Source organism: Triturus cristatus, chromosome 9 (genome assembly GCF_964204655.1).
Source record: "Triturus cristatus chromosome 9, aTriCri1.1, whole genome shotgun sequence".
NCBI classification, from domain to species: domain Eukaryota; kingdom Metazoa; phylum Chordata; class Amphibia; order Caudata; family Salamandridae; genus Triturus; species Triturus cristatus.
Genome location: NC_140592.1, coordinates 1,227,605,341 through 1,227,628,072, shown reverse-complemented (window position 1 = coordinate 1,227,628,072; position 22,732 = coordinate 1,227,605,341). Strand labels below are relative to the sequence as shown.

General features: G+C 43.6%; 1 protein-coding gene across 4 annotated transcripts in view; it reads left to right on the top strand.

The window, feature by feature from the left end:
- Window positions 1-22,732, top strand: part of RYR3 (ryanodine receptor 3) — a 2,047,168-nt gene that overhangs the window by 972,407 nt on the left and 1,052,029 nt on the right. For all 4 annotated transcript variants that reach the window (XM_085627314.1, XM_085627313.1, XM_085627312.1 and 1 more), the window contains 2 exons: window positions 12,713-12,850; window positions 15,482-15,755. In XM_085627314.1, coding sequence (XP_085483440.1) covers window positions 12,713-12,850; window positions 15,482-15,755 — 412 coding nt within the window. The remainder of the gene's footprint in view (window positions 1-12,712; window positions 12,851-15,481; window positions 15,756-22,732) is intronic.

Sequence of the window (22,732 nt, the reverse complement as noted above, 5' to 3'; positions counted from 1 at the left end):
ACTTGAACTTATAGAGGTACCCAGGTTAGCAGATGAACATTTAGAGGCATGTTCATAAAATTTGAAGGTCACACCCCACTGGAGGGGCATTATTGATGAGAATTTATACTAGAACAACAGGTTAAATATCATGCCTTGATCATTTTATTTTTACAAGTTATTTGGGCACCTCATATTCTAATTTACAAATGCTTATTTTTCACAAATATGGACTGTGGCAGCATGGGTTTACGAAAATAACCGCATACAGTCGCGGAGGAATTATTTTTGTTTGAATGTTACTAAAACATGTGGATAAATGTTTAACTTTTATGTTGAAGGGGGTTGATGACTACAAGTCCCACAATGCTGAGCATAGTCACATGACAGGAAATGCCTTGGGGGTTTTTTTCAAAAAATAATCGTTATTTATTGTAAACGTGAACCACGCCACAGTGTCGTGAGCAAGGTCTTGTGGCAAGACCGAAACGCGTTGCTTTGTTTATGGATTGATTGCACAAAGGATTTGGGCCAAAATAAAATAATATCTCTTACAACTGCGGAGTGCGACCCTGCTTCCTCTTTGTTTAAAGAGATTTTGGATACATTGTAACGGTCTGGGCTCGACCGTAGGATACCGCACTGGGGAGAGCGCAACCTTCTCTGACGAAAACGAGCCAACAACGTGGGAATATATATATATATATATATATATATATATATATATATATATATATATATATATATATTTATTTATATATATATTCAAAGCAAACTCTCCAAACTTCCTTCGTGGCGAAAACAGAGGGACGGACCCAAACGGCTGAGGCAGGAAAATGTTTATTGTTCTTTCCCTCTTTGACGTGTTTCGAGCACGCTGTGCCCTTGATATATAGTCATTCTTTTTACTTTCAATACTGAGCATAGATTGGCACAACTTTATGGAACTAGACCAGAGAAAAGGTGCAGACAGAGTTGGGACAGAGATGGCAAAAGCAAAGAAAGAAATGTGTGTGTGTCGGAGAGAGACGCCAGTCATTCACTCAGTGGCACAGCAAAATCTGTAACTGACTGGTCTAGTGCGACTGGTCACACAAGTCACCAACACTACCACAGCATCTGAGTGATCATTCACCACCATTCAGTGTGGTGCAGAGCTCTGCCAGGTCATGCCTCAGGATGCCATCTTTAACCAATCATGCAAGGTGCTGAAAGCGCCTAGTAACGCAGCGTTTGTACTGATTCGAGATGAGGCATGGATGCCACAAGCGAGCTGGCACACTGGGACGTACGCATTCTGGGATACAGATAGCAGCTTCAGGAATTGTAAACGAAAAGGCACAGCAGGGCTGGAGTGCGAAGAGAAGTGCATGCATAGCCCCCCATTGATGAGCCACCAACTGAAAGCATCAGCCAATGGGTGCTATCTCAGGCAGGTGTGGGAGGGCGACCACTACAGCAAATATGTCTCACTTTTTCAGAAGTGGCAAATGAGATGGGAAGATTTTAAGTAATAAGCATTGTCAAATTCTAGAGGTCTCGCCGTTTAGATGCCAATGCAGACCTATTGGCTTTGGAAATGATTTTTGTCAATTTTGTTTATTGCCAAAAATCATATGGGATGGCAGGGAAGTGAAGGGAAAAGCAGGACATAGGGTAGAGAATATGGAAGCACATGCAGTCTAATTGAATGCTAAAGGAAAAAGTAGTTACTTCAATGTGAGCTGTAGAAGGATGCACGTCGCCCATTATAAATAATGGAACAGAGGCTATGTACCAGAAGAGGGAAGGAAAGCCATTGATAAAGGAGCAAGCAAATGAAGCAAATGAGAGTGACAAGAAGGCCAAACACCGTTAAGCAATGGGCTCTCTCAAATCCCACTTAAGTGTTGGTATTGTCCCCAATAGTTCTTCGGCACTGGATTGTTCATGTATTTACATGCTTGAATCTTTCCCCTTCGTCAGACTAGGAATCCCTGGTAACTTTAAGTAGCTGTAAAAAGTGTTAAAATAGCCATAGGCCTCAACAACAGAGTTTGCTTAGTAGCACTTCCACCTTGTTTGAAACAACCCAAACTTGAGCGAAGGAGGTGGAAGTCCTAAGCTCTCCTACTCCTTCTAGGGGCTACCAGAGCACAGATTTCTATCGCATATCATGTGTATGGGAGGTGTTGAGACAAGCTCTGCTGTACACTATGCACTTCCACAAAGGTAGCACGTAAAAGTAAACAGAGTTTCCAAATCTGGGCTTACGTACCTAAGTCCTTGCAGCCACCTTTTGACAGGAAAAATGGACTTTACTCAAGAAAACTTTCTCAGAAGTGTGAACAACAATGTGCACAAAAAACATTGCGATAATCCAGCTCCCTTGACACCCTGGCTGTTGACCTTACCTCAGAAATTTCAGTCATCTTCGTTTATGACAAAGAAAACGTCCCTGATAACATTCCCATTGAGACCTTTTGAATAGACCTCTTCAACCCCCATGAAGGGGATCTTCGCCAACAGCAGTCTCATCAAAGACCAAGCCCTCGTTGAAGAACTGCTCCTTCGGCAACATGTTGATTGTTAACAACAACACCGTCAGCAAGCACCTTATGTCTTTCCTTCTGTTGTCGAAGATGATGTAATTGGCGATGAGCTATCTTTCACCGCCAACGGCAAGCCCAGAAATTATGACTACTACCTCGTCAACGACAGTCCTATTGATGACACCGTCGCCGATTGATTATTAACGTCAGTTTGCTTTTCACCAATGAAGGAGACGGCAAGTCCACTCATCTAGATTGTTGACTCTGTGCTAGAGACAGATGTAAGCAACCAGATATTGCCTCTGAGGTAGCATACGGTCCTACGCAACAGAATGTGTTTTATGTCCCTGAGTTTGAGGAAGAGGTCTTAGATGAAGAGGAAGTATACCAGAACTATGAATGTCAACCACAGACCTTTTCAGGTGACAGCTCTCTTCAGTGTTATGGACCTTGCCTGTACTGCAAGCAACCAGAAGTTATGCAGGGGCCTTATGCATTTTTGACAAAATTGCAGCTGATGATGGATCCCTTTCAAATATTGTTTCCTCAACAGACTGCTGGGCAGCCTACGTCTGCCCCGTCCTTGGCTGCTTACATGCCTACACTACCTCTGCCTCCACCTCCTTTGTCTCCTGCTATTTGAGACATCTCTCAAAGCTGTCACACTCCCTTTGGTCCCACCTTGGGCGAAGACTCATTGGGCTCCAACCAGTATTCTGATTTGGAAGAAGATAAATTTAATAAGGAGACCACGAAGGCAGTGATGAGTGGGACCACGACATCTCGCCGAATGAGGGGGGACAAATCACTTGTTCACCCAAAATCCCCTCTGAATAACATAGTACGCTTTTTTATTCTGATGGAAAGGATGGCTAAGAGATTCAGACCCCAGATGGCTTCAATGGAGCACAAATGGTTACGACTTCATGGAACAGCCACGCAAAACCACAAGATTCATACCCTTACTAGAGCTAGATTTTGGATGGTCAGAAGGCACCTCGCTGCTGATCTACCTCATCTCTCAAGACTAGGGAGAGGTTGCCAAGGCAATCATCCAGGAGGGAGCACAAACACCGGCCTTCATCATCGGTGTGAAACCAATCTGGGCTCCCCAGGAGCATCTGCTATAAGGGGCAGGAATGACTGAGGACTAAAACTTTTCGTTCTGACGGCAAGCAAAGATCTGTACAGTCAGTGAAATCAAATGGATGGCTTATGTGATGACATGGTCCAGATCACAAATTAGCTGTAACAGGCACTGTTATGGTGGAGCTTCCCCACAAATCTGAATGTTGTCCTCCCATTCTTCATCAGACCGAGTAGTGCTAACGATGGATGCATCCATGGAAGGCCTGGGGGATCTGACATGCAGGAACTGTAGCCCAGAGGCCTCTGGCCAGAGCCAATAAAGATGCTCTACACCAGTATTCTGCCAGCAGAATTCAGGAACATCCTGGCCCAGGCTTGGGGTCTAGCAACCACAAAGATGTATAATGTTGCAAAGACAAAGGATTTCACCAAGTCTCTATAAACCCCACCAAATGCTGCTGAACCATGCAAAGAACAGTCTAAAAACTCGTCAATATGAACACATCTGGCAGCAATATCAAGGTGTAGAAGAAGAGAAAATACCATGTCCACTCTTATCTTGCAAAAAATCATAATACATATTAGCACTTCCACCTCATTGGCTGAAGTTTTGGTTATTTCAAATGAGGCCGGTGTGCTCTTAAACTGTTGTTGATGCCTCTGGCCATTTTAACGCTGTTTACTGATGTTTAAATTTACTGGGATTCCTCGCCTGACGATGGAAAATGATTTGATTATATAAAGGGTACCAATGCTGGAGCATTGGAGTTAAATGTAAGTAACTCATTTTATCTTCAACACAGACTGTCTGTAAGCGATATTAAAAAATGAAATCAAAACATTGACTGACACTTCCTTGTCATATTGTACTTGGAAGTTGAAATGTTTTCCTGGTCCCCAAGAATAAATGTGGTTTTATCACCAGCCTCTACTGGCACCCAGTACGTACTTGGTGATGGTAAATATATAGGGGTGCTAGATGGAACATTCAGTCCAAATCACCAAGATAGCACACTGTCACTTCGAGTGTATAGGCAGAGAAGAAGGCCAAATAAAATCTACTAAGTTAAAGCACAAAGGCAAGGGTTCAGACAGGCCCTATGTCTAATACCTGGGTTCTAGCCATTCCCTCAATTGCTAGGAAACACCTGGATGATGAAAATGCAGAAGGAGCCAGACCAGAGATGAGTGAGAGTTATTAGAAAGTCACATTACTGGAGTTTTGCAGCTCAGGTGATGATTGTGACCTCTTAACTGTTACTTCTTCATGCATTTCACAAACATGTCATCTAGGGACTGTGAGTGGTGTACATACAACTCTGCTGCCACCAGGTGAATTACAGAATGTACTGCAATAGTGGTAAAAAATACTTTGGGGCTCATTGAGAGTTTTGCTGTCAGTCTGTCAGTCCAACAGGACAGAAGAACAATATACTCCGCTGCCCTTGCATAAGTCCAACTGCCATATTAAGATATCTCTGCCAGGCAGAGAGAAATCTATGTGCGTTCAGAGTATCCACTACCTTTACATCTCCTCTCAAGGCACAAAAGCTTTACTGAGTGGCTGGCCACCTTGTTTAATTTGGCCGCTCACCAAAAGTGGGAGTTTGTTTTTGGAAAAGAGAAAAGTAAATGTCCCTGAATACTAAGAGTTTTCTCCCATCACTTGGGGGGGGGGGGGGGAGATTTTATTTTGCTTTCCTTTTCAGGACCAGGATGTGTCTGGCGGTCCCATACAAGTAAAAAGTATGTCAGAACATGCACCCTAAACATATTGGATAGACATAGATACTTAGATCAAAGGCCCGGTGTCCTTGGGGCGGTCAGTCTATGGTTTCAAATGGCAGAGCCAGTGGGGGCTCTGCCAGCGGAAACTGATGGTTCGCTGCACTCTAAATAGAGTGAGTGAACTGGGAGTTGGTGGAAGAGTACCCTCTTTGCCTGACTCAGTTCTCAGCACCTGTGTCCTGAAGGACAGGGCAAGAAAAAGCTATTCATGAAGGTCTACAGCAGTGGTCTTTAAACATTTATGCTGAGAATTACCCTCTTCGGTAAAAAGAAGATTTGGCAACAGCAGTAGGTGTGATTTTACACAGGCAAATTCAGACAAGAACAAATGCGCACAGACGGTGCTAAGGTAGGTGTGTCAGGTAACTTGTGACAGGGAGTGGGGATCAGGAAAGTATTCCCTGAGAGCAAGGTGTTTATGAGAGAGAGAGAGAGGGAGAGAGAGAGAGAGAGAGAGAGAGAGAGAGAGAGAGAGAGAGAGAGAGAGAGAGAGAGAGAGAGAGAGAGAGAGAGAGAGAGAGAGAGAGAGACTGGATTTCAGACTTTGCATCATATCATGTGGTAATTATACTTTTGAAGTTAAACATTCTATCTTGAGGAGTGGAATGGAGATTTGTGTTCTGTACATGGCTGTAATGTAGTATGAGGTTAGTAATCTAATATCTCATATGAGTCATATCTATGTGTGATAAACTAAAGTATACAAAAAAGTGATGGATGGAATGCTTGAATTAATTTCAGCCACTGATAGTCGCTTGGGGACGCATCTCAGCCCATCCTTATTTTGCATACCGTGCCACATCAGTTTGGACTCATCCATAAGCAGGGGCGGCTCCTCCTCAATGGCGGAGAAGTGTTGCCCCACTGGCAGAGCCAGCAGCTAAAAAAACAAAACCATACTTGATTATCATTTTATCTGAAGCAGCTGGCTCAGCCAGCGTGTGCCGGAAGGTGTGGGGCTGGGGCATGGGAGGAGGTAGGAGGACTCTCTAAGTGCGCGTATGTGTTTGGCCGGCTGTCTCAGACTGACCAAAATACACATGCGCATTAGGTTTCTCCATCCCGGCTGCATTGAGCAGCCATGCTGGATAAACTCCAGACTCCCTTACCTGACCGGAGCGGAGCGTCTTTTGAGCCACCTGAGGCCAATCCTTGCTATGCAGCGCGGGATTGGACAGGTAGTCTGATGCAGCTCCAGTGCCTGCTGGGACATGGAAGACGAAACTCCCGGCGGAACGCGGCCGGCAACTTAAGGTACGTTTTTTCTTTTTTATTATACTCCTCCCGCACTTCCCCTCGCACGCATCCCTCTCCCCCGCCCCGCTACCTTATGTATGTGGCAGCCGCCACTTACAATAAGCAAATCAGTTTTGATCCTGCTCCAATGAGAACAGCCCAGCCTGTACTTTCAGGTCAGGTCGTCCCTGAACTGGAACACAAGTAACCTAGGACCAGGTTTGCCCAGGTTAGGCCTCGTCAGTCAAGTATAGCTTGGTCCCAGTGACACAGTGTGCATGGGACCCTTACCAGGGTGACAAACTAATGTATACAAAAAATTATGGAAGAATGCTTAAATTAATCTCAGCCTCTGGTAATCACTCGAGGCCACATCCCAGTCAATTTTGCACACCCTGCCAACTCAATTTGGACCTAGCCATATGTGAATCAGTCATGATCTTGTGCCAGTGGGAAAATCCAGCTTGAACTGCCAGGCCAGGTCCTCTCTAAACTGGAAGACAAGCAGTCTAGGACCGGTTTCAGCATAGTGGGAAAAAATTATAGACTGGAGTGCAGACTGAGCAGTTACCAGTGGCGGAGATTAATTCAAACATTCCATCCAGCACCTTGTTGTTGTTGCAGTTGCCACCCCAAGTGTGACTGGTATGCCCAGCCATGGGTTCTGTACTCACTGTGTCACTGGAGCCAAGCTACACCTGACTGAAGAGCCCCAATGAAGGCGAAACCGGACGTGGATTATTTGTGTCTGTTATAGGGGGATGTATGTCGTTACAACGCACGGTATGCGTTGTAATGGTAGTATGCGTTGTAATGGAATGCGTTGCAAAGGTAGTTTTTAAAAATGCGTTGTAGTTTCATGCGTTGTAATGTCATGCGTTGTAATGGATTGTGCGTTGTAAAAAATGCGTTGTAAGTGCAGGCGTTGTAAAAGTTGCGTTGTAAAGGTTGTTCCCCGTTATAGGGAGGACCTGGTCTGTTCCTATTGGAGCTGGGTCAAGACTGATTTGCATATGGCTGGGTCCAAGCTGAGATGGTATGGTGGGCGAAATACGATGGAATGGGATGCGGCCCCAAGCGACTGTCAGTGGCTGAGATTAATTCAAGCATTTCATCCATCCTCTTGTTGCTTATACCTATGGGTGGCAGAATACTTATGTGAAGAGCCTGTGTGCTGTTGTTTTGAAAGTGGGAGAGGTTTTTATGAAGGGGTGATAATAGCTACTGAGATAGCTGTAAGTTGCTTGCTTGACAGTATTCTGACCTGTGTCAGTTTACAAGTAGCTATGTTCCTAGTTCTTGTCCCAAGTACTCCGACTTATGTGTCAGTTTACAAGTAGCTATGTTCCTAGTTATTGTCCCAAGTACTCCGATTTATACAGACATTCTGCTTTCTTGGTTTCAGTGACTGCGGTGGAAGGAGGGGAAATGAGCTAAAAGTGTAATAGTGAGTAGAGATGGTAGACATTGTGTCAGTATAAATGTGCCCAGCCATGTTTGGAGCTTTGCAGGTCTTTATTGTATCAAAGAATGAGATTGTGATATGGAGGTTGCTGTAAGGATTGGATCATGACCTTCCCATTTTCGTACAGGCTGATGGGTAAATCACTTTCTTGATTATAGTAACCTGAGGTAGTAGGCTTTTTGCCAATAAATGATTTTGTGTTCTTTTAGACTAAGAAGAAAAAGCATATTGTTTTGGCCCTTGGTAAAAAAAAAAGAGGAGGTCAGTTTTACTTAGGCTCAGTCTCGCACTTTGGTATTTATCAATAATTAAGGTTTCTGGGTTGGATATTAGGGGGCTGTGTATTTGTGGAATTTGATTTTAGTTTTGGATAGGCATGAGTGGAATAGGCTTGTTGATGTCTTGTTGCATGCTTCCTTGAATAGTATCTGCTACTAAGCTATCTTTGTTTTAGGTTTGGTGGCTTGAATAAGATCAGTGGATGCGTGCACTACCACCTGGTATTCAATTAAGGGGCCCTGGAGCTGGGTTAGGATCACGGCAAGTTGCTTCTACGAACCTACCACCAGAGTAACAACGTGCTCCGGCCACCCCCGTCGGCCCGTAACGTTTTTATTAGGGGTCTACCTATTCCCCAGTTAACGTCAACTAGGGTCTCCACTGCCCCTGGTAATTCACATCCATTAATTGAATACCAGGCGGTAGTGCACGCATCCACTGTTCTTTACCACGGTCCTGAAGAAGTGCCAATTGACCCGTTAGGGGCAAGTATAGGCACGAAACATGTTGACCTTATACACTTAGACTGCCCCTTAGGAACATTATCATCCTCACAGGGGCCCATTCTTGTTTTTATCTAGGCTAGAGCTACCTTTTCATTAAAACTTGACTGTAGAGGACTGCTCTATACCTATTTTATTGTATCTCACCGTGCACTACCCTGCCCCACACCCGCACGCACCCAACGGCTTCCTCTTCAAAAAATCCCAGACAAAGAGCCCCGGTTTTGGGAGCCCGACAGGCATTGCAGCGCCGGCATGACAAAGGGCACAGCCCTATGATGAAGCATGACACCTCTCGGGGTGTGTGAGGGCATCACGAAGAGAGACCTGTCTTTCCCATTCACCCTCTTTTCCTCCCAATCCCCTCCCCTCCCCCCAATCACATAGGAACTGCACACCTTCTTTAAACACCAGTCTCTATTGGGAGCTTGTGTGCAGGACCTCATAACCCAGCTCTCAGTCCCTCCTTTTGGATAAAATATGTCAGGGTGTCACCACATTAATAAAACCAGAAAAATGTCATAATAAACCAATACAATCCCACTCAAATCACTAAGGATATCACAGTCTTGCAATGATAATAATGCCTGTAATGATTCACTGCACAGGGAAAGTTGTTTTGCTACTGGTGCTGCACACCAGCCAGGAGTGTTTTTCTTCAGGCCTCCTGGCCTCTAAATTTTACAATTCATGGGGAGACAGATTTTCACTGCTCTTCCTCCTCACAGAGGACCTGTCCCATGTCTGGGCGCCTGACACCTGTTCTGGGCCTGGGGCCTTCCTAAACAGTAGCAAGGCAAAGTCCTCTACCTGCTTGCACCCACTATGCCCCGCAGTCTTTCTTGTCCACTTGCAGAAAACCTGGGTCAGTGGAAGTCTAGGCCTCCATGTATATGGAGGTTATGTTCCTACAGGACCAGTCCACATAAGATCCAGGGGAACCATCCAAGTACCCACAGTAGGTCAGTTCCTTCACTGTCCCCCAGATGGTGCAGGGGGTCCAGCACCATTAGCCTTCAAGAAACAAGCCCTAGTCCCTGGATGCGAACCGAAAAGAGACGTCAGTGAGTCCATCTTTGCAGTGGGTCAGGTGTTTCTCCCTCCTCCATTTGGGCATTCCTCTGACATCGCTTCCCCCAGATCCAGACTGTTCTCAAAGGTTCCTCCCTCATGCAGGGGTGTTTAAGTGGGAGTGAACAGTTTTCTAAAAGCTTAGCACCTCTACCCAATATTACGGTAACACATCATCACTCCACTCCTGCCCCAAACCTCCTGCACTGCATGTTGGGAATTTCCAAGATTGTGCCATCAAGCAGTCTGTTGTATTCTCTGAGAGCTGAATCTCTGCCTCTAACTGACAGAGCTTGCTGGTTGCTTCTCTTCAAAACTTTTAAGAGCAGCCACCCTCTGACTGGCTCCAGAGGTCTGGCTACCCACCTTTGTTTCTGAGGTATTGAGCCTTCCCAGGTGAAGTGTGAAAATAGTTAGCACAAGCAGGTTTCATTTCCCACCCTTTCCTTTCCCGGGAGCAGACCTATTTACTGGCAAACTTGCCCTAGTATGTGAGGTGGCATTTGATCCTCCAGATAGCAGAGTAATTAATTTGGCTCTGTGGAATGATTTAAGGGCCTGAATGTAATCAGAAACTGTGTCATAGAAAATTGATAAATCTTGAGATACCATAAGGAGTGCAGATATGTCATGTCAGGTCTACATTTAGGCTCCTGGTTGACTATAATATGGGTGTCACACTCGTCTCTAGGCATAACTGTGGGAAAATAGTACTTTGGAGCAGTTTTCACCTATAGTATATAATACAGTAAGTCCTCTACATACTTCACTGAAGCATTATAGATGTGCCTACTCACTCTAATAACTCAAACGGATCTAGAGCCACTTACCAGCATAGAGGAGCTATGAAGAGTTTCCAGATCCAGTCTATCGCATGCAATATTTAAAAGGTGGGGAATAAAGTATCCACCAGAAATAATATTACTGAAGGTAAGTAACTTTATCTTTCCTCATACATTCCACTCCTGTTGTCATCAGTCACAGCCAGGTGTTACACAATGCAATTGTTCTAGCGTGAATGAAATTACTACATGTTGTGTTGCATGACAGACCGCTTCTTGGTCAAGCACCCCAACACTCAAGTCCAGTGTAAAATGCCTGAACTCCATCATAAACTAACATTTGAAACATTCTGGCAGATGCACTATATGCCCCAGTAGAATAGATAATCCTATAGTATTCATGTCATACTATTTTATCTCCTTCCATAGTACTTACGCTGCCCTGAAGTCACTTCAGGGTCCGGTAGACAAACAGAATAGGGAATGATGACATGAGAGGAAAGGTGATGGCGCCAAGGGACCTGGGATGGAAAGGACAAGAATGTGGGAAGAGGAGCTATGAGAGTGGGAATACGGGATCATATTATGTCATATGTATTGCCTGTATAGTTCTTAAGTGAACTTGTTATAAGCATTGTGTCTGTCCTATCACACACCTCTGAATTACAATGAATATTATGCTATCTGCCACTGAATATACTCCACATACGCACCCTATTTTGTGTCACAATGTGCATATGGCATTGCAGCGGTTGTGCTTTTGCCCTGACGCATCTCCGAGTTAGAGCCCTGTTACAAGCCAGACAGAATGAAATTAACGCATGCCTTCATTGCGCCCCATCTGATTATTAGTAGTTCGGTTCCCACACACCTTGTTTTTCAAGCTGGGGAAGAACTTGACAAGATTTAGCTGGCAAAACCAGCTGGAAAAATTGCATGAGACTTGGCTAGGGCGGATTTACCACATGGTAAATTTGCATACAGATTTACCACACTGGATGTAAAACCACACAGAATTTCCAATTCTGTGGAGATTTCATGCATTTATGTACCATTTGCTTTGAGCAGATGGAAAATGAAATGTAGGCTGCAGGCCCTCTAAGGTGAGGATGAGGGAAGTGGGCGAAGTAGTAGAGGGAAGAGGAAATATTTTTTCTTTCAGGAAAAAACAGGAATGGCACTTGGCTGCTGGTGCACTCAAAATCTCATGACATTTTTCTGGCCGGTTTTGCTGGTTAAAAAAAGCTAGTCATGTTCTTCCGGTCCCGGAAAAACAGGGTGTGAAAAAAACCTAACAATAAATAATCAGGGAGAACAAAATGAACACTTGGACGAATGTGTTAATGTGATTCTTTCTCACTCGTAACAAGGTCCTCAGTTCATCATTTCGAGTTGCATGGTACTGAAGGGATAAGTTTACCGTTCCCATGCGGTAATTCCACCCGGTGCCACGTATTTAGAAGTTAAACCCGAAGAAATGAGGAATGAAAGTTTGGAACCTGTTTTTCCGGTTATAAAAACACACAGGATTGCTAGTCCTGTGGGGTTTAACACATTCATTTACCATCATCTCTGAGCAGATTGTAAATGTATGCATGGACCTCTGGGTTGGTTGTAAGCCGGGGTGGGGGTAGTAAGGGAGGAAAGGTTTTTTCTGGCAGGGGGAGGATTGTATTCTCAGCCGTCAAAAGAAAATTTGGGATTGATGCTTGGCTGTAAGCCACATGCGATTTTACAGTGCGTAAGTACAGCAGGGTCAATTTGAGTCTGGTTTTCCCACAGCGGGACAAACCATGTGTGAAAAAAAACAACCCTCTAGGAATCAGGCAGAGGGGAATTCCAGGGGGTAACTCAGCTCCGCCTGATTCATACTAAGGGCCTTAATGTTTAATACATGCCCCTTGGCCAGTCCTGTTTCAAAGCTACATGATGCATGGGCGGAAGCAACAGTGTTGTTTTTACTTGAATGGCATTGTGGTCTTCTTTCAGGCATTCCATTGGAGGAGGAAGAGGAAGAGGAGGAAGATACCTCATGGTCTGGGCGGCTGCGGTCGCTGATATACAAAATCAAGGGCCGACCCATGACTGAAGAGAAAGACCCTGCTGAGGAGGAAGAGCCCATCCCGAGTAAGCCTCACAAGGACAGTCCTCTCGCTCTTGTCATCCAAGCTTGGAAGACCCCATTAAAACTGGGCGGGGGGAGTTGGGGGTAGCACATTCCATTTATGATATAAAGAGCAGCATGTTTTGATACAGTTGTATATTTAACTCCACAATGATACATCTTAAACTTGGCAGTTGAGTACAGACATGATATGGAGCTTCAAGGAGAAAAAAGGTTTTTAGGCAATATACAGAGTTTCGTGTGTAAAACAAGCAATAAAACAGAGTCTTGACCCTTAACTGGCATTACAATATAAAGTAGCAACCCTGAATATGTTCCTTTCTGTTCATACCCAACATCTTCTTCCGTGTATACCCGATGCCATGGTTGCTTTGATACTGTCATCATGGCAACAGTTCTTAGTCCTTCTAGGTGATGAGAGACAGACAGGCCTGGAGACAAATGTGTAAATTGTACAGCACACTCTTTACAGAAGAGGCTGATAAACTGCTCCCCGCTACCACACTTTCAGACCAATCAGCTCTTTGGCAAACCACCTCATTGGTCCTAATAGGCAGCCTGTGTGTTTGATGCACAGTGTGCTGGAAGCATCTCACACGTGTAGATCCAAGAGGCTTGCTATCCAGAGTGACTACTCTATCATGGCATCAAGAACTGTACACTAGGCCTCTTCGTCTATCAGTAATCCTTAAAAACCAAAGGTTAATCCCCCATGATCCATGCTAATGTCTAAAAGTAAATCTTAATAGGAAAACGCACCTTATTAGAGTGTCAGCTAAAGGCGCTCCTAATACCAGCCTGCGCCACCTCAACCCCTTCCTACCCTGCTCAGGCTTCTGCCCAGCTCTAATTTAACACTTCATGTCAGGTCTCAGATTACAATAACCACTGACATTTGGGAAGAGAAAATAGCTGCTTGTTTATAGCAGCCAAGCCCAGATTTCCAGCTGTCACTGTCCAGGGGCACGTGCAGAGATAGCTGGGATCCCACAGACTGAACATATAAATATGGTCTTGTAATTGAAAAGGCTGCAAGATTATTTACAAACACTGTTTGTTTGCATATTGTAAAGTATTGTGAAGACAGCAGCATGCACGCCTTGACACTTCACCAGGATCTGACACATGAGGCCTTACTGGGGAATAGAAATAACATTATTTGTGCTCCAGTGACATTGGCAAGCACCTAGGAGTAATTATAGTTGCTACCATAAACAAAGATAGACCAATGAGAGTCAATTCCGGTGCACTAAAGTAGATTTTGTTGGATCGATGTCTTTTGCTGCTATTTTGCATGTATGCTTTTATTCACATGAGGAATGGTCACATATGTTTAACTCGGCATTATTCTTCGTGCTGGTGCAACCATAAATCATCCAGAGACAAAGATTTGATGAAGACTATGGGTGAGTCAAAGCCAAATGCCTGGACCTGCATTGTAAGTTGACTCTAGACACCTACAACTAGGATTCTTTGATGTGTCTTCCTGGCTAGAATTTGCGGGTAAGCATTCTGAAGAGCTACATACATCAAGGGCCTTATTTACAGTTTGGCTGATGGGTTAGTTCTATCACAAACGTGACTTATATCCCATCTGCCACATTATAAGTGGCATGTGTAATAAGGGGGGCAGGATATCCATTGCATTCTTGATGGAGTAACCCCTATCTCAAACTCTAAATCAGGCCCCAGGACTTCTCCTAGATTGATAAATGGAAGGTGCTCTATCATGAAATCCCTAAATGGTATAAAATTCTTGACTCTTCTTCGGATTTATGACCATGAGGTAATCGACCAAGGCCTTCTAAGCCAAAGACCCCCGAGTGATATGCCCAATACCTTCTCTGTACTTGGGACTAGAACAACATTTATTTAATGAACTAGCTTCAACACAACCTCTACAGGTACGTTCAGTTGGCTGTGTTCTGTTGCCAAAGCATAGGGGCAAGGATGGATTTAGGAGACAGAGAGTTGAATTTGGTCGAATAGCTGTCCCTGATGATATTGAGAACCTACGTGTCTCATACAATTTTTCCCAAGGCTTCTTAAAAAGATAATTATTTCTGAATGGAGCATTTCTACTAGAAATGTGATGCACTGTAACATGGTGATAGAGTAAGTCATTGGCGGCAGAATGGTAGACGAGAGACTCGGAGATGGCACTGGTAGAATAATACACAAAGTGCATATAGTATATAGTACACACTGCACATATGTGCATTATACATATAACAACTTAAGGCATAAGGAGAAGAACAGATTTGAACAGAATCCCTCAGTCGTGAGTCGATTAATCTGCATCTCATTGTGCTAAAGGTCAGCATCCTAACCTTTAGATCGCATCTCCTGCCATCCCACTAGGGTTAAATCAGCCTTCCCGTCATGGATTAAACTAGCTGCATTGCATTTTGTAGTCATAATACCATAACATATAGTGATAGATAGAGCTGGAAAGCAAATCAATTTGCTATATATTAGTCACTATCATTGCCCCCGTTAATCTCTAGTTGTCCCTGCTGGTAATAGCTCAATCTGGCCTCATTCCTCACTTGGGATGTGTTTGTTCTATGCCCTGGTGTCCCGATGTAACGTTTCCATGTGGCTCTTTGTTTTTCTGTTTTCCTATCTTACAGCTACACTGAAAGAGCTTATTTCACAGACCATGGTCCACTGGGCACAGGAGGACCATCTCCAGGACCCCGAGCTGGTGCGACTCATGTACAGCCTCTTGCGTCGACAGTACGATGGTATTGGGGAGCAGCTGAGGGCCATGAGGAAGACCTACTCTATCAGCGCTGCCTCAGTCCAGGATTCCATCAACCTTCTAGGCTCCCTGGGCCAGATTCGCTCTCTCCTGAGTGTCCGGATGGGTAAAGAAGAGGAAGTGCTAATGATACATGGTTTAGGGTAAGGAATCCTCCTCACACCTCTTTGACCATTTATCTTCTGTTGCTGAATGTATATCCCTTCAATGCTCATTTTTGTTCCCTAAGTTTGTATTTGCTTGATTACAGACGTAGACCTAAAAATGTCAATACTAATAAATGACCATAAATGCAGACACTAGTCACAGCTAATAACATTTGTCACCACAGGGCATAGCTATACATATCCATAAGTACTTTAGAGAACCCCCTAATTGCTGGATCCCAGATAACCTTTAAAACTAACATAGACCTTTAACTAAAAATATGTTTTTTCTTCTTAAAACTAAAACTATTTCTAAACATATTGAGGGTATAATGACCAAGTTTCATTTAAATTACGTTACAAAAGTCATCAATTCAAATCTAAAAAGAAAGGTCACTAAATACAGAATAGTGACAAGAAAAATTCTTCTTTCACCTGCCTTTTTTAAATGAAAAATGAGACAAATAAATAAATCAATCAATCAATCAATCGAGGTTTATAAAGCACGCTACTCACCCGTGAGGGTCTAAAGGCGCTGGGGAGGTGTGTGTGGGGGGGGGGGGGGGGGGATGCACAGCTCCGTTCAGCCGAAGAGCCAGGTCTTGAGGGTCTTCCTGAAGGTGTTGAGGGAGGGGGCACGTCTGATGTCTGCCGGTAGCTCGTCCAGGTCTTGGCTGCGAACAATTCAATGTAACTGGATAGGCTACAACTGAAAAAAGCTTGAAAATGTTACTGTTCCTCAAGTAAAGCATATACAACCTTCCTATAATAGAAGTGGAACATAGTATTGGACCTTTCGCTTTAACACTGGGAAATATGGCGCTTGACGTCTTGACAAACCCTACATGAACTAATAATCATGCGAGTATTAAAGTATTCACTTCTGCTCCCCCTTTCTGAGCCAAGCAGACCAGCCCTGTTCTCAATTCAAAGCTTGCCCTCGCCCAGGTATTCACATAGATATGGATTTTCGGAGTTCACGTGCTAGCTTTGGAGTCAACTCTAATGGAATAAACAACATTTTATATTGGAATATTGCAGGCATCAAATCCAATTTCCCTGCACCAGATTGGATGGACTATATCGAAGGGTTTGACATTTGTATTTTTCAGGAAACTGGGCCACTGAGCCAGCCTACAAACTGGGATATGACACATATTATTTGCACGCTCTTCTATCTGCCCATGGTAGGGCGTCACGGGGCCTACTCGTTTGCATAAAAATCGACTTAAATAACACTATTGAGGTCTTCGACATTTTATAAGCTGACATACTGGGACTAAAAATGCACTACTCTGGGGGGTTTGTATGTACATTCTTAATGTCTATTGTAGGCCAAGGAACAGAGGCGCAGAAACACCTACCTTGGATATTCTACAACATTCTGTTTCCTCAATCGATCCTAAGCACCAGGTAGTCATAGGAGGAGACCTCAACATGTATTTTGAACCTGTGTATGGGTATGATATGCTTCTCGATGAGGAAGACGAGAGCTGGGGCACACCTGCTGTTAATACCAAGTAATTTGTTCCGTGTACTGTGGCAGCAATGCAAGTAATCCAATTTACAGAAACAAATGGGTTGAGAGGATGTAATGGAAGGTCTCTCCCAGACAAACTGGGACCCCCCACTTTTAGGAAAGGCCTATCCGTATCGAAACTAGACTGTATTCTAATAAAAGTTACAATATGGGATAGCTTGATAGACTTTTGCAATCATCATGGAGAGGAGAGTGACCACTACCCTGTTCGTGCTAAACTCCTTTGCTATTGTCTTGAACCCCCCAGTAACACAATTCATAAGTCCACTAATGGCAAACAACCGCAGGTCCATTAAATGGCCAACAGTGCTAGCAAATAAAGATACCCTTGTTAAAGTCTTTATGAAGCCTATGTCGAGGTCTTATCTGCTCCAACTATGCCAATACCTGTCAAAAATATAATAACAGATGTACACGCTACCCTGGCAATATTCCTGAAAAGGATCTTGACTAAACCCTCACCAAAAAAAACCCTGGTCAAGTTCCATAGTGAGGAAAGTAATATGTGGTAAACAAAAGGATGCTGTGATGCAAAAAAGGCATTGATAACTGCATTAAAAAGGAGAACCAATCGTTAAGAGGGACATGTAAGAAAACAGCTAAAATGGCAAAGAGAACCTGGGAGGATATATGCTGGTGTGATTTAGTGATGGCTGCCAAAATGGGGGACAATGCACTTTTTTGGAAAAGTATTGCTAATGGGTGTAGGTTCTCAAACCCTCAGACAGAGTGTCATCTGAACCCAAATGTATGGGTAGAACACTTCACCTGCCTGTATAAATCTCCTCCTATTGACATTCCACCATATCTATATGTCTCTTCACAGGATATCATCCCTGAACTCTACTTCTCCATTGAGGACACTAGAAGTGCAATAGCCTCAATCAAACAGGTCCAGATAAAATCCGAGGCGATCTATACCGCCACGATCTGTCTATATGGGCCCCATATTTAAATGTTTTGACTAATGTTAGAGCGGAGGGAGCCCCTATACCCCGACACATGGAAAGACGCGGAAATTATCCCCATCTCTTAAAAAGGGGGATAAGGGGCTTCCCACGAACTATCGGCCTATTATCCTCCTGGATACTGCCCAAAAGGTGTACGTCAGACAATTGCTCGATAAGCTTAATGAGTGGATTCAGGGAAGGGAAATTATGATCCTATACCAAGCAGGGTTTAGACCGAAAGTCAGTACCATTGATCAAGTCTTAAGGCTGTTGCTTATGCTTTGGAAGTACACTAAACTTAGAGAAAGACATATTTCCATTGCATTCGTTGATCTCAGAGCAGACTTTGATCTTGCTCCTAGAGGGCTGTTGTGGGCATCCTTAAAGAAACTGGGAAAACCTGCTGCATTAGTTGGGCAAATAACAAGTCTCCATCAGAACAACTATTCCCAAGTTTGTTGGTGCCCCTTGGGGCAACTATCTGACAAGATTCCAATCTGTAGAGTTGTGAGGGAGGGTTGCGTTCTAGCCCTCAACCTATTCTACCTTTATGTCAACAATGTAGTAGGTGCACTATCAAAGGGGAATACAGATGCACCAAAGTTAAATGGGGTGAGGGTTCACACACTACTCTTTGCAGAAGAAACACTCCTAAGGGCCTCCAGCTACTCCTGGCAAACTTCAACGCTTATTTCTTATCCAAGGGCCTTGAGATCAATATTTCCATAACAAAGTTCATGGCAGTCTGACCCCATAAGGTAATCAACCAACCTTTAATCCTGTCAAATGAAAACTTGGAACAGATGCATAGATTCAAATATCTGGGAATAATGCTTGATAGTAAACTATCATGGCTACCCCATATTGAGAAGAGAAGGGCAGTGATTCAGCCCCAAGCTTCAGTGATTTATAGGAGATATCAGGGGCAACCTCAAGGGCAGTCCTCCCCGCTATAGAACTGTATAAGTTAAATGCCCAATCCACTGCTCTATATAGGGCTGATATATGGGCCCACGTGAAGTCAGACCTTCTTACAACTAGCAAAAACAAGGTTGTGCGCTCGCTAATCCCTATGTTTTTAGATGTTGCTTTAAAAAGAGTGGGGGATCTAGCTAGACTTAGACCCTTATTACATTGGGTAAGACTTTGGACGACCGAGGAGCTGTGTCCATATCGGAAGGCACTAGAGGAACTGTTGACCCCAGACACAAGCCTTACATTACCTTGGTTTAAACATATCCGTTACTGCCTTGACAAGTTGGACCATGGCCACTTCTGGACGGACCCTGGTTCGTTCATAGTCTCATCCAAATTACAATTCAAAGCCCGTTACTGGGAGTTCATCCAGGCAAACCTCCACAGCTTTTCTACTCATGGCAGGCTGACACAACAATTCTTGTCCATCAAGGAAACACCCAGCTATGAGCTATGAGGTCTTTCTCGACCTACCACTTAAGCAACCAGCAAAATCACTTTACTTAAAACTCTGCTATGACACACTTGAACTAGGATTGTTTATAGTTTCCCGGGTTGCTAGTGGGAGGTTCGGTAGTACGTCTACATGCACCCTATGCTCCAAGATACAGAATGACATTACACCATGTGATGTTTTTCTGCAAAGCATACATAAAACGAAGAGGGAAGTGGATACGACCCCGATGTAAGACCCCCATGTAAATATCTTAATGTACAAAGGTATCTAGAGGCGCTAAGAATTCTGAGGAGCAACATGTACACTTACATAGTTTTTGCAGTAAGCAGTTATTTATTTTTAGTACATTTTAATTTGGTGATTTTTTAACTCTATTTTAAACTAGATAAAACTGTAATTTGCCACGAAAGCCCCTGCTTTGCAGGAACTCATGAACTAAGACAAGCAGTGTACCTTTAACACGAATGCGCCATTAGAATAAGTATATCAGCCATGATATCAAACTCCTATACAACCCTATGTACAAGATGTACTTTGTTCTAAGCAGCATAGATTCTTAGACTAGGGAGTTTTAACAAATGTTTTATGATGATTTTAATAACGAATTGATCTTATTGAGAAAACGTTTTGCTTTTTCTACCTATGTAATTGCAAAAATGGCCTGTCTTTTATGGTTGCATGTTTTATGGCACAATCTTTTGAAATAAAGACATTGACTGGCTGATAATTTACAACCAGTATCGTTGACTCCATTTCTGTTCTTCCACTGTTGAGAAGTGAGGATTGCTTACGAATTCAATGGAGATTCTGTGAACTCGGATTACAGCGAAGGAACTTGTCCTTCTTCATAAGGGGCTCTCTATTGGTAACCTCCTTCATCAGGTGGTAGAAGGAATAAATATATTAGAGCTATGTAAAAATATTCCTCAGTGAAACATGCTCAACTTGGGCATCTCTTCTAGATTCTGAATCTGGGTAGTAGTGATTTGTGAAAGTAAGGACTGAGAGCAAAGCAGACGCCTTCTACTTAAATCTAATTCTCACTATCTCTCATCTATAATATCATTCTCAAGAGAGGGTGACTAGAAGGATTGTCTAGCTCCAGTAGGTTACTGCTGCCTAAGGACAAGAGAAGTCTTTCTATATTTTATTGTAGAGTTTTATAGAGCGCTACCTCGAACTGAGCACATCAGAGCGCTTCACAGTGTATACATGGTAGTTTACATAAAACATATTAGGATAGACATGCAGGCAAAATTGCAGTAAATATGCGATATGTCAGAGGGTATAAGGATCAGTAGCAATACATTTCTGAGGAAGACCCAAATAGCAGTGCGTAAGAGAAAAAAATAAATGTATCAGCGTCAGTGGCTGATACAGAAATGAGGTAGCAACAGCGTAAATGAATATGTAACGATATGACAATGCTTGCATACATTTTCAATGGGTAACATGAGGAGTAAGTAAACAAACATAGGGCCAATGATTAACTTTGGTCTGCAGCGAACGTAAGCAAAATATAGGAAGACATCAGCAACATTATCTGAACCGTTGATGAGGTAGAACACAATGTATCAATATAAGAATTTAAAGGTTTAGCGAAGCATAGATACAACTGCACAGGTTGTCCGGGGACTAAGTAGACATAGCTAAGACCAATAATTGACAGTGAGCTGTCACGTGCAATATAGTTGTATGGGTGAGATATTTCACGGGTAGCTATGGACGGTCTTCTTTGCAGTGTGGGGTTTTCCCCGAGAGAATGGTACTAAGGCTAAACTTAGCTTTGAGAGTGGCAGCAGGCGCTATCAAAGCTTAGGAGGGTGTGCTTAAATATTTGTTAATGAGAAGGAATTTCAGTTTAGTCTTGAAGTTAAGGAGAGAATGATTTTTACATAAGTCTTGTAGAAGAGCGTTCCAGATTCTGGGGGAATTTCCAGAGAAGGAGCAGGCACAAGATTTCCCTTTCTTGAATTTAGGTGGAATCAGGAGAAGGCTGTGAGACCTTCATGGAGGTCTCTTTTGCTCAGCTTTTGAGGGCTTATTTGAGAGGTAGGATGGTTGATCCATGTCGATAGCTTTGTGGGTTATGCATACAGTTTTGAATATGGTCCTTGCTTCTACTTGAATCCACTTGAGCTGCTTCAGAGAGGTTTCCGTATCTTTTCGGGCGGTGCATCCATCACGGCAAAGGACTGTGCCGTGTGCAACTTGATTCCAAGTGTGTCCCAGATCTTTATGGACGCTACTCCACAGACAACGATTCTTCTGAATCTTTATTCAAACCGGCACAAGAGTCATCTGTCTCATACTTTCCCGACGCGTTTCGGAGCAGCTGCTCCTTCATCATGGGGATTTTCAAGACCAGCACAGGAAACACTGCAGCTATGGTTTCCGCTTTTACATGCGCTCCCTGGTGAGTTGCACTTGGAATCAAGTTGCACACGGCACAGTCCTTTGCCGTGATGGATGCACCGCCCGAAAAGATACGTGAACCGCTGGGCTGAACTGATTCGGTCCGTGGCGGCACATACAACTAATGAAATTATACCGGACAAATGTCATCTGTGGCCCACTGGAGGGCAACTAACAACAATTTTTAAATTGCTAATTAACTTGCCGGACTTTGCACAGCTCACTAGAGGAAATGAAACCCCACTGGAGGGGAATTAAAGATACTACAGCTCCCAGCATGCAACTTGTATACTTTACCCAAAGCGCCCATCCGACTGTGTATATCACCCAAAAACATATATCTATTTTTTTTTTAAGCTTGGCTATTTTTAAAACCACTGACACACTTGTATCTGATTCCTGAATAATCTTTGTGATGAAATAATGATTAAATCCCCCCGTGCTATTCATGCATCGACAGAGAACATCTGGTAAAGCTGCTTGATTGTAGATACGTATGTTAGGACAGATGTTCCCCAATCTGTACACGGTCATTGACACTTCTTCTCTGAAGTACTGCGATGGGCAAATGTTGCGATTTGTTCCATACGGGGCTTTAGTAGTGTTGGTGATGTAAAGGTGATGGTGGAAGTTTGTT